Source organism: Cariama cristata, unplaced genomic scaffold, assembly GCF_000690535.1.
Source record: "Cariama cristata isolate BGI_N322 unplaced genomic scaffold, ASM69053v1 scaffold2707, whole genome shotgun sequence".
NCBI lineage: Eukaryota > Metazoa > Chordata > Aves > Cariamiformes > Cariamidae > Cariama > Cariama cristata.
The window spans coordinates 38,857-51,483 of NW_009626942.1; the positions used below are offsets into that span (position 1 = coordinate 38,857).

General features: G+C 42.5%; 1 protein-coding gene across 1 annotated transcript in view; it reads right to left on the reverse strand.

Moving 5' to 3' along the window:
• Positions 1-12,627, reverse strand: part of PPM1H (protein phosphatase, Mg2+/Mn2+ dependent, 1H) — a 74,339-nt gene that overhangs the window by 34,014 nt on the left and 27,698 nt on the right. The window contains exon 5 of the mRNA XM_009704236.1: positions 2,999-3,083. Coding sequence (XP_009702538.1) covers positions 2,999-3,083 — 85 coding nt within the window. The remainder of the gene's footprint in view (positions 1-2,998; positions 3,084-12,627) is intronic.

Sequence of the window (12,627 nt, forward strand, 5' to 3'; positions counted from 1 at the left end):
GGGCAGGTTTTGAACATCTCCGGAGAAGGAGACCCCCCAGCCTCTCTGGACAGCCTGTGCCAGGGCTCTGCCACCCTCACAGAACAGAAGTTCTTCCTCACCTTCAGATGGAACTTCCCGTGTTTCAGTTTGTGCCCGTTGCCCCTTAACCTGTCGCTGGGCACCACTGGAAAGAGTCTGGCCCCGTCCTCTTGACACTCGCCCTGAAGATACTTATAAGCACTGATGAGATCCCCTCTCAGTCTGCTCTTCTCCAGGCTGAATAGACCCAGACCCCTCAGTCTTTCCTCATCAGGGAGATGCTCCAGTCCCCTCATCATCTTTGCTGCCCTCCACTGGACTCTCTCCAGTAGCTCCTTGTCTTTTTTGGACTGGGAAGCCCAGAACTGGACACAGTGTTCCCAATCTTGTCTCGCCAGGGCAGGTGAGAAGGGGAGAAGAACCTCCTTCGACCTGCTGGCCATACTCTTCCTCATGCACCCCAAGACACCACTGGCCTTCCTGGCCACGAGGGCACGTTGCTGGCTCATGGTCAACTTGTTCTTTTGAGGTTGCCATGCCAGAGGCCTATACTCAAAACCATTCTTGGATACACAGCAACAAACCTGCACTAAAACGGAAGTTGGATAGGGAAAACATTTGTTTCCCCCCTCCGCCTCAGTTACTCAACCAGTACTAGCTGAAGCACAGTTTGTCCAAGATTACATGCAGAGATGCTCGCATGACCTGAACAACTCCTTATCCTGCAGATCTCTTTGCGCATGGAAATGAGAGCCCAGAAAAGAGGACCTACACCAATGTCCTGTGTGGCTGAAGCAATCAATAGGCACTAAAGGCAGAGGAAAGCTCCTTCACCCTGACCGTGCTAACAGCATCTACTGCACAGGGAATCAACGCTCAGTAGCCTGCAGGCTGTAAATCCATACCCTCCCTTTGCCTGTGCAGTAACTTCCCCACAGCAAACAGTATCTCTGCACTTACCAAATAAAATATTAATGCTAAAATTAAGTGATTTTCTTCCTATTGCGCAGGAAGAGCAATGCAACATGTTTGAGACAAAGAAACTCAGCTTTAACTGCAAATAAGAAAATAAATCCAAGTAAGTAACTTTCAGATAACAACAGCAGGAGAGAGATGTTGATGGTGTAATGGACTGATAGCAGATCCTGGGGACAGTCAAGGTAAGGAGAATTATTTGGGATCTAATCAGCAAGACAGATGCAACCTTCGGAGTGTAAGGTTTATGCCAACCTTTTAAGAAATTTGGTGTCGTCTTTTTTTTTTTTTTTTTTAAAAACACTAGAGTAAAAAATGTTACTTACGGAATGTTATGTTTGAAATTATCTCTAATTTTGTTTCACGCTCTTGCTCTCTTGCCCGTATTTTCTTTGAACATGATACCCGTAGACCTGGCATATTTGTTACATACAAATTAAAATAAACAAACAAAGGTAAAGGAATTTTCCAAAGGAAACAGCAGAAATGCTTTTCAGAATAGCTGTTGTTTTCAAATATAAGCCAGAAAGGACATCAAAAGAGAAAAAAAATCCCTTGTAGGCAATGCTTTATCTCGTATTTCCTACAGAAGTAGCAGACTCCCTAGATACTAAAGATACCTTTTATTTTAATGGCAAACAAATTATTTTAAATGTAACTGAACTGTAAATATTTATTAGGCCTCTCTTCCATTTGGTTGTCTGAATACGAATATTCCCAAAGCAGTATTTCCTCTGAAATTTTCAGCTTCAAGCCAGTGAACCTGACTAAAAATCAAACATGACAATTGTGGAAACATTTACATTTTTTCTTTAAAACTTTCCACTCCTGCCTTCAACCACTGGCATTTTGCCTAGTTTTAAACCACAGTGCTTAGGTCAGGCTAAAGATAAGAGACACCTTAAGACCAGGCAATGCCATTACCCTTGGCCTGTCCACCTCACATCAGGCAAAGCTGACAGTGCACCTGCCTTGGCTTAAGCTTAAATTTCTAAGAAACAAAAGAAGGAGAACAGAAGCACAAAAGAAATTCCACGTTAGGAATGACATTTTGACAAACAGCCAACCAGCTTCAACCAACTGATCTGACCATTGATGAAAAACTTAAAAATTAACAGGACTGTTTGCACGAAAAACACCACCATGCATTTTGACTTAGTTTCTTCAGCAGCTTATTAGTCAACACAACTTGGTGTATAAAGCATCCCACATGTCCTTAGCTAGTCACCCTGCCCCAGCTTTATGGGTGCTGTTACACTAAATAAAACTAGACTTTCTTCACTCATCCTAGCCTGCAGCTACTAATGCTCACTGAGATCACCTCTAAGTTGGGTATCTTTTCCCTGACTGAGATACTGTTGGCATACTACTGAACAATAAAACCCTGCAATATTCACACACACACACGGAGTGCAGTCTGTGGTATTTTATACTGTCACGTGGTAAACACTGTGATGGATTGAAATACCTCTGTGGCTTGTTAGCTCTGTGTCTGAGCTCTCATTACCCAACATCACCTCTAAATTGGGTATCTTTTCCCTGATTGAGATACTGTTGGCATACTACTAGAGCAAACGAATAAAACCCTGCAATATTCACACACACACACGGAGTGCAGTCTGTGGTATTTTATACTGTCACGTGGTAAACACTGTGATGGATTGAAATACCTCTGTGGCTTGTTAGCTCTGTGTCTGAGCTCTCATTACCCAACATCAATGAGCTGCTGAAGGTCTGCAGCTGAACAAGGTACACAAGCACAGCCATGCTAATAGATGGCCTTCACAAAAGAGGTAAGACTCCTTTCATTGGGATTTGCACCACCAGGCTTTTCTCCTCATTTGCTGATGGCTAAAAGACACACATAGTCAGTCACTGGTGTTCAGCAGACACGTGGTCCTTCACTGAGCCACAGTAAGTCAGTGGCATGTGTCTGAACCTTAGATATTACTGGGCAATGCTTGTCATCAGCAGTACCTCATTTGGTCCTCGGGTCTCTTACCAGATACTGAAGTCGCTGGCGTTCGGTCTCTGGAGTGAATTCTGAAGACATTGGAATGACTTCACCGTTTCGGATTATTATAGCCCTGTAATAGTAATAAAACATCATCAGTACGGGGAGGGGGGGGAAGGTAAAATATACCCAGAAAACCACAGAGTACAGTCACACTCTTATTCTCTTCAGAGCCACAGTAAAATAAAGCTATTTCTTTTCTACTGAAGTTGTCAGCAGAACAGGATAATAATTCCTGCCCTGCATCCTTTAGGCTAGATAACAAAGTATATTTGTATATGCCAAGTTCATTTCAGAGCTCACAAAAACATCCAAGCAACAAAGGCAAGAGTTATTTCAGTTGATGTCTACAGGGTATCCTTATTAAGTGAAATGCAGACACCCAGAGGAGATGCTGCAGAATCACTGACTGCAGAACAACTCTTTGCAGGTTTTAATCCCAGCTGTGGCTGACACTGTCTAAACTACTGGCTTCAAATGACTCATGCAAGCACTTTCCAATTATTGATCGGTCATATGTCATGTCAAACCATTTCTACTCCAACACCAAATGGAAACAGCAAAGCAAATCCTGTTTAACACAAATTTAACCAGTTACCTGCCAAAAGACAACAGGTAACGGAATGTCTATAGATCAGCCAGGAGATTTCTCATACACTTCTGCAGACAGCAGAGAGGAAATTCTCTCAAACACCGGCCTGTTGCCTCTTAACAATCTGCTACACTGCATGCAGAACACACTCTGATTCTTCCCGGTGTAATGCCACCGGCTGAAACACAGTCACGAGAGGGAAGAATTTACCCAGTATTCCTACCACGTTCTGTGGTCATGTGTTCACTCACAGAATTGCGTTCTTTTACCTTTCCGTTATTTACGCAGTTCTGCAAGTAGAGTAATGCCTGGCGCCTTCGAAGAGCTGGATGAACTACGTATCATCCCAAAGATTTTAATGCCTGTTTTGGACCTCTTCTCAATCACCAGTAAATTAATTCAGTGTTTGGACAGTAGCAGTGTACCAGCTCTCCATTTGAATTTGCACAGAATTTGGTATAGATAAAACAAGCAACTGTTACTTGGATTCCAGTTTCTATATGTTTTAAATGGTCTCCTTTCTGTGAGCTTTTCATCCTGTTGATGTGATATTTATGTGTTAGCTTACTTCTCTTAATCCTTTGGTCAATTTGCTGGCATTGCTTCTATGCCAGGTATTCTGATGGCACTGCAATACAGCCAACAAATACGGTAGGCACACAAAGACTGAAAACTTAACCTCTAAATTCAAAACATAGCTATCTTGAGAAAACCAACCCGGGTACAAGCCAGCTTTGTAAAATTAGTGGCACTGGATAGCTTCCCAAATCTTCTGGATATGATATTGGACTAAAATTGCCTCCGAATTATCACCTCCTATTGCTAGTATGCAAAAGGAAGGACCATTACCAAAGACGAAAGGAACTCTTTACATGTCTGAGATTCATGTGGCAAAGAACAGACAGGTACAGGATGGTGCTACAATGGCAGAGGTGGGAAAAGGCTCTGGTGATGAGGGGAAAACAGCTCTGCTCTGACAGATAACAAATTTACTGGTTCTCGACTTCCAGCACTCCCTTGCAAATAATCCTGTGTAGAAATTAGAGGTGGTAAGAGTGCAACCTACATACTGAAGGCTCCTACTGGCCCTCCACTGCTACAATTAAAACCAATATTGTGTGCTTGAAACTAGACAGACACGGTGGTTATAACTCATTAACTTCTCGAGAGAAATTGGTGCAGAATTTTTGATGGATTTTTTTTCCCCCTTCAGGGCACCTTAATACATTACAGACTTACAAAAATGCTGGTCCAATTAAAAATAATAAAGGTTTGTTGGAAATTTTTCTTTTTGATTTCCGAGACAGTCATTCACAAATGAATTAAGAACTCTACCATCTCTTTTCTGCAACAACACCTTTGCTTTTATTTTTGCAGTTCCTAAGGTATGTGGCTTTGCACCAGAGACTCATTTACTCAAAGACAGTGGACAGTTTTTATAACCTTTTCGTATGTAATTTGACTCACTTAAGTAGGCCTACATTTAAGGGGACTGTGGGTTTAGTATCAAGTAAGTACTCTGGCAACAGTCTAGACTAGACTGATCAAAGGAGCTGATCAGACACTAACCAAATTTTACACATTAGTTTAAGAGAGTCATAAGGGATCTACTGATCTCGTGCTTGTCTGAAAGAGCTAATACAAAACCACACATTGCTATAACTGCTAGCACGTCAGGCTAATTTTCTAATTATCCTTTGCTTCCCCTTTAATCACCATTTCACAGGAAATCTGTATTTTAAAGACCACTCAGACGAGGCTGAGGTTCACCTTTTTCTTTGTACACACTGACACAATTCCTATATATGTTGATAGCTATCATTCTCACTTCCATGGGTAGAATTGGGCCCCGAGGGACTCACATCATATAAAAAGCAATTCAGAGGCAAGTAAGTCAACCTTTCATGGCTTAACTTCTTTTCACCAGAAATCGCAGCTACCTGGGATGAAAAGCACAACCCAGCACACACAAAAAAAAAAAAAATAAAAGAAAAAAAAGAAATCTTTGGACGGGGGGAATTAAAGCAATGTTGTTGATATCTGATAAAGAGAGCCTCAGTTTTATTTTTTTCATTGATATTTTCAGCAGTTGGGCTTTATTCAACTTGAAAGTTACAGCTGCTCGTAAGAGTCAAATGATTTGATCCGAGGAATTAGACAGCTCTAGATATGAGTAAGGGGAGGGACTCAAATGCACATGTACAGGTCACTGGTCTGAATTCAGCTGTGGTGGGCTCATTTTCCTCTTACCAGGATCTTTACCTTTCCGCACTAGCTGCTTGGTCATTTCATGACAGCAAAGGGTACTTCTGATGGCCCAAGTGACAAAACCAGACACATTCATCGGCCATCTCACTGGACAGGCTGGGTGCGAAAGCCACCCTGCTCGGAGGGATTTTCCCCCGTGATTGAAGAGGTGCTGAATCAGGCCCTAACTGGGTCTGGAGACTGAACTGTCCTTTCCGTGACCTCGCAGTGACAGAGCTGCCAGGCACCAACTGAAGGCTTTTCCCACCGAGCAACCTCCAGAGCCCTGAATTCAATAGCCCAAAGTCAATAACTCCTCACGAGGAGGGAGCCTGGCTGACGCAGCGGCTGCACACAGCCCAGCAACTGCTTTTAGAGACGCACTCTATACGGTCCTGCAGGACAATTAATTTTGACTTCACGCTTCCTAATGGACTAAGCAGCAACATGGCGTTACGTGAGCGTTACTGCTTCTGCTGCGCATGAAAGATGCATGTACACAATGAAATAGTGCTCTGAAAGCATTTAGCTCCCCGTGCATTGTGGAAATATGAATGTATTATTTTTATACCAGGATACAGCTGTCCTATTAAACTGTCAGAAATAGCTACATAGGAAGCAAGAAGAACTCGAAGAGATGCAGTGCCCAGAGAGCATCTGATTCTGCCATGTTTAATAGTGACATTTTAATTTCAGCCACACTGGCGAAACACATTATAGCAGAGCCACAGGGTGAGCCTGCCAAAGGCAGACAGATGATTCATGTTTGCAGGGAACAAGTATGTCAACACTAACCAAATATTCTGATGACAAGGTTGCTTCAGACCCATACCAATCATTAATTTATATCACCAATGAAGTAGTAATTAAAAAACAAAAGTTTTTTTAACAGGATAGGAAATTGGGAGTCACAGATTTGCAGCTCCCTGGGTGCATTGCCCTCCACACTCTACGACTCTTGATGCCCTCTCCATGCAGCATCATCCACAGCGTGCAAACAAACAGGAGAAACCACTCAAGTCTTGAGGCCATGGAGGCCATTCAGTCACTTAATTTGATCCCTTCTAAAAGCAAACTATGGATTTCCCTGAGTCCTCTCCCCTCTTTTGAACCCAGCTATCTAACTCCCCACCCACCCAAACTACAGGATTGTACTTGTCCTTGCGTTTCACAGATATGTGCTCTGCATGACAAAGAAAGTATGTTCACTAATCCAGAGCTGGTAAATATTCACAGAAAACAGGAACATTTTGGGGAAAAGTCCCCAAAACACAGCTGAAGTAGCATAAAATGGAAGAAACAAGAATCTGATTTTGTATCTCTCTTCTGGCCACCTCACTCAGTTTTTCTGACCCAGAGAAGCCGCGTCCTGAACAAGTACACGTGGAGCAAGAGATGTGCCAGTGCCTCGGTGCGTGAGGCAAGACTGGCAGTCGCAGCAAATCCTGCAGCGGGCTATGTCCACGCAGTCACACGTAAAGGAAAAGAAACACCAGGAGTTTCATGTAAATCTACAGAAAGTACTACATTTATCTTTTGGATTGACATAACTAAGTAGTCCATGATGATCAGCTAAAGTCTCAGAGAACCTCAAGTATATGGTTATTGTATTGAATCTGAATATAGACTTTAAAACTATATTTGGTGCTTTAGTATCTATCCTCTTTTAAAAATATGCGTTAAACGAAGCAACAGAAGGGTAAAAATCTGCCACTGTGTTGTACTGCTGCTGTCACACTCAGGATGTAGCAACAACACTGGCTTAAGGAAAATATCAATATATCAATTGCTTTTGCATTTTTAATATGGATAAAACAGCCACCTCTCCTTGAATCAAGCAGGGTTTGTTTGTTTGGTTTTTTTTACCTTTTTTTTTTTTTCCTTTTGTGGAGAACGCAATCAGCTGAGAATTGCACAGCATCCTTTCTGAGTTTCTTATGAGAAACAAACGGAGGAAAGCTCATACATTTCAGAGGAAGCTATTGTTGGTTACTCTCATTTAATCATACAGAGAAAGAAACACTTTAGTGAACAAGGTCAAAAGTGTAATTTCACTGCTGTCATGGGTCTATTGGGATTCTGGTGTTCAAAACAAAGAGGCATCTCCTACTGTTAGGAGTATTCAGGGGACACCCTGATTCCATTACACACTTTTTCAGCCAAAAATGATTTGAAACGCAACATTAAACCGCACATTTCTACAACAGAGGATAAAAATCTGGTAAAGGTGACAAAGAGAGACCATTTGGAAAACCCTTTTTGACAGCGTATATCAATTCCAAGCCACAGGGAGGATGTATCCATTTTGTCAAAAGGTGTTCAGCATTGTGGATTCGGTACAGATGAAGCAGAAGTGTCTGGCCTGTCTGAGGAGGTATTAGAAATGTGTCAACGGAAAAGAAAGAGGGATTAAACTGACAGAAAGAATAAGGCAGGGTTTTATTACATTCAATGGGGAACGAAGCAGTAGATTTTAATTAGATTTGTCACAAAATAGCTGAGGAAAAAAAAAGTAAATCCTAGAACCATGGAATCAGTCTATGTGGGTATTTGTTTACTGTGGCAACTAAATACATGTATTTAAAGAAGCCAAGGAAAAGCAATGCTAATGACTGGTGAGCTTCAAATAATTTTTATTTACCTTTTCTTAATTGCTAAGAACTGAAAAAAGATGATTATAAGAAAAGATTCCAAAAAATGTTTCTCTCCTCTCTAAATAAAGTACTGGAACTTAACAGCCATTATGATTACTGATGACTTTTACTACATTCAGTCCTGGCACCTTGGTTGCACTTATTACAAACTGAATTACTCTCCTTCAGTCCCACGCAGACTCATTTCTCAATGTTTCTTCAGAAACCAGGTGAAAAAACACCTCACTGCACTGGCAGTAATCATGGAACTATAGTGCAAAGCCTTTAAGTGATTTCCTTAATTTTATGAATTAAGGCAGGCTGGGGATAGTGAAACAAACCATTATATAATGTTTAGCTGGCATTAAAACAGGTCCCAGCGATGACATATCCATTACCATAAAACTCAGAGGTGAAAGCAGCAACCAGCAGCAACCCTCGGCAATACCAATGGAAAAACACCCTGGCTGCCTCCCACCCGTAATACCCAAGAGATGTTTGAAAAAATGCCCCAACTCCTACTCTGCATCGCTACCAAGAAGAAAATAAGCAAAAAACCAGGGAGGGGGTAGAGCCAATGAAAATTGCCTCTGTCCTTATTTTCCATCGACTGCCACTCAACAGTCCTGCCACCCTGGTTTCTTCACATTTTTCAGGGCAAACATCAGGCTGACCACAGAAATATTGTGACAGAATAGAAACACTGAATCATCAATGCTCGGACGCATTCATTCATCACTTGGAGGAACTTCAGCTCCCTCAAGGCGATAAAAGGTGCGAGAACTTGCTTTGGTGAAGTATTGCACAAAGGCAGAGTTAAAGTAATTTCCTACAGGAGTGTGCTTCAGCATTTCCTGAAGGAACAATGAAAAATCCTCCCAAAGTTCTGGTAAGGCCTTTTGCAGACTGCCAGCCACCCTGGCCACTCCGAGGTTAGCACCTCGGCAGCACGACCACCAAGAACAGCCCTGCTCTGGCAGGACACCGACCAGGCATTCCCAGGTATTTCATTCAAGGGTCTTTTTTCACATCCTCCCATCAGCATGGAGCCAAGCGTGCTACACCTCTCCCGTGGCAACACAAGAACCTCCTCCTGCCTTTGAAAAGAACCAAGGAAAGAAATTATGAAATCCAGTTCCTGCAAGAAACCCCGAAAAGTCATCTTTCAGAGGCACCTACAAGTGCACAAGCTGTTCCTGTGCACACACGTCTGGAGCTTTACGTTGTTTCCAGTTACCAAACTCAATCACATTTACATTTCTAATGCTTATTTAGTGATTCCTGTGGAGAAGGCCTCTGGGCAAAATGAGGCTGCTGATATACTCTAAAGCCAATATTCTGGTGGTCTGTTTTTACTAAATTAATTGCATTACTTTTAATAAAGGATCACGAATGGGCAAGTAGAAGCTGTTTCTCAAAGCAAAATAATATTCATAGATTTCCACAGAAGGGCTTACTTCTCACCTACACTAGCACCTGAGCCAGTCAGTGTCCTCCTCGCTGCCACAAAAACCAATAAAAATCTGAATTTTTAGAACTGATCTCACATCCCATCCCATATATTCAGCTAACAACTTATTAGGCAGCAGTTAAAAGGATTTTCTACTCCTGGCAGCCTCTCTCTGCCCTATATATTGCACCCAACGGTGAGAAGCACTTGGCCGTCACCAACACTAACTAAATTACTTCAGTTCTTTCTGCATCACTACTCACTCTACAGTTGTAAATTAAATATAATACTGAGCTTGCAGGTTGTCCACAGAGGAGACAGCTTGGAGAAGACACATTGCCCAGTCATTTTTGACCCCAGGAGTTGCATGTTTCTAGTTCTCAGTGCCTCTTTGGCTGCAGCTCCGTTCCCATGGGACTCTGCTGTGAATACCCTGCTCCAGTTTAGGTCCTCAAGGGTATTGCTTGTCTGATGCAATCTAAGTACAGAGTTATTATTAGCAGTTGGCTTTAACAGTGTTTCATTTTAGGGCTAATCATACTTTTTTTTTTGTACTCCCACCCCATCACTAATGGGATGGCACTGGCTGGCTGTATGCGATTTTTTTTGTTTGTTTGTTTAATCAGGAAAGTAACTTTTGCTATTGAACCAGTGGTGACTTTATATGCTTATCTATACACTTCTAGTATTGTCTACTCTGGTTCCAATAGTGCTAAACCAAAAGCCAATGAACTGAACTAAAATGTTCTAATTCATTGTGTGTACTTTCCTGTTGGTTTATATCTGAACCCACCCATCTTTCAGAGAGGACTTCAGCTGGCAGCCAGGAAGCTATTACAGGCCAGTTTACAGTGAGTTTATAGCAACACTGCTAGCACATGAAAACTGCCTGCCATCGGTTCCAGCATCCTTAGGTTGGAGATTTGCTGCCCTCATGGGATTCATTTTGCTCATGATGATTTCAGCTGTGTTCAAATGAAGAATACAGTAAGTCCAGGGTTGCAACGATGATACACCACCACGTTTCTGTCTCACGGCTGAACAACATGCCACCGATTACTCAGGCTGTGCCAGGGAAATGAACAAAGAAGTGCAGTCACGTCTCTGTGGCCAGCTCTGAGCCTAGGGACTAGTATCTGTGGAATCAAAGTATTTTTCCCTGCTGTCCAGGATATCACATTCATCTCCAGGACGAGTTACTATGGCAACTAAACCTGGGCTTAGTGGATGAAGGCATTGCTGTGCAAGTCAGTGTTTATTTTGCCAGTAATACGGCTGGGATATGGCTGACCACGTAAGATGGAAGAAGCATGGACTTTTTCCCCCCTGCTTTTCACTGCCTTACCATTGAGGAAGTCAGAATTACTTTCAGCACCTAAAGCATCACATCTACTTTGATCTCAGCTTTTCTGCTTAATTCAGTGGCAGTTGCAGGATATTGGAACAAGCTGGACTGAGAAGTAAAAGCAGACTGAAAGCCACACTCTCTGCTCACTCTCCATCAGTGAATTTTTACCCAAGCTCTTCTTCATTCACCCGTGCAGAAGTGACAAGGGAAGCCCTCACTAAAAGCCCCAGGAGCAGGGCCCAAGCTGCATTGTGTGGCTGCTGCTGAGACTGCATGGTCTGGGCTGCCTGGCAAGCTCACGGAATTCAGGGGTTGAGAAAAGCCTTCCAACACAGTAAGGACTGCAGCAGACTTGAAACACTCCATTCACCAGGCAAGCCCGGGGTGCTCCCCTTGGCCCTCCTCCCACAGTATGGATGGGAGCTAGAGGTCCAAGGTACCCAGCCTGCTTGGCATGCCTTGGCCCTGGCCCTGCAACACTGGAATGAAGAACGTGCAGGTCTCTCTGCAGTCAGCTACAAAGGCACAGATTAAAAAGATGGTTTTGAGCTTAATGTGCTCACTGGGAGATCTGGATTCTGGTATATTTGCTTATACCACAGGCTGCCTCTATTAGAGGTCACAGGCTCTTTATGCATCAGTAAAGTGCTGGTAAAAGAGCGATTACAATTACTTCTTGGCACCCTTCACCCATCTTGCCTCAGACATTACGAGCTCTACAGGCTACATATGCAACATACATGCAAAGATGTTGTTACAATGGGAACTTTGCCTTGATCAGTGCTTATATTCACCAATAAAAATAGGCAGTAAGGCAATTTTTACTTGCAGTGGCAGCAGCCAGCTTTTTTTGTCTGGCTCGATTAGTTTGTTTATTTTTTGTTGGTTTCATTTTTTTCTTTCTTTTTTTTACAGGCTGAGAACCCATGAGAATTAACGTTAATAGAATTCATCACTCCCGGAAACTCATACCAATGAACTGTGGCTTTCTAGTTTAGTGTTATTACTTGAATAGCCAAAATTCCTGTCCTTCCTCATAATCTGGAACATAAGGACTTCATGGGTAGATGATGTCTGTGTGGTTAGGACCAAATACTTAACTGAATGTACTGCTCACTGAAAATGTTTACCATGGCTTCCACACCTGCTAGATTGCTGTAGATGTTGCTAAGGCATAGGCTCTCCCAGGAAAAACAAGAGTTTGGAGAAGAGGCAGGACATTTGTTTTGTCTTCAAAAGCCTATGAACATTTACTGCCAAATTAATCATTTCTGCGAAGTCAGTGCTGGGTATGACGTGCCAGTATCCTGCAACTTATCATCCACTGGATCACTAGAAAACGCTCTT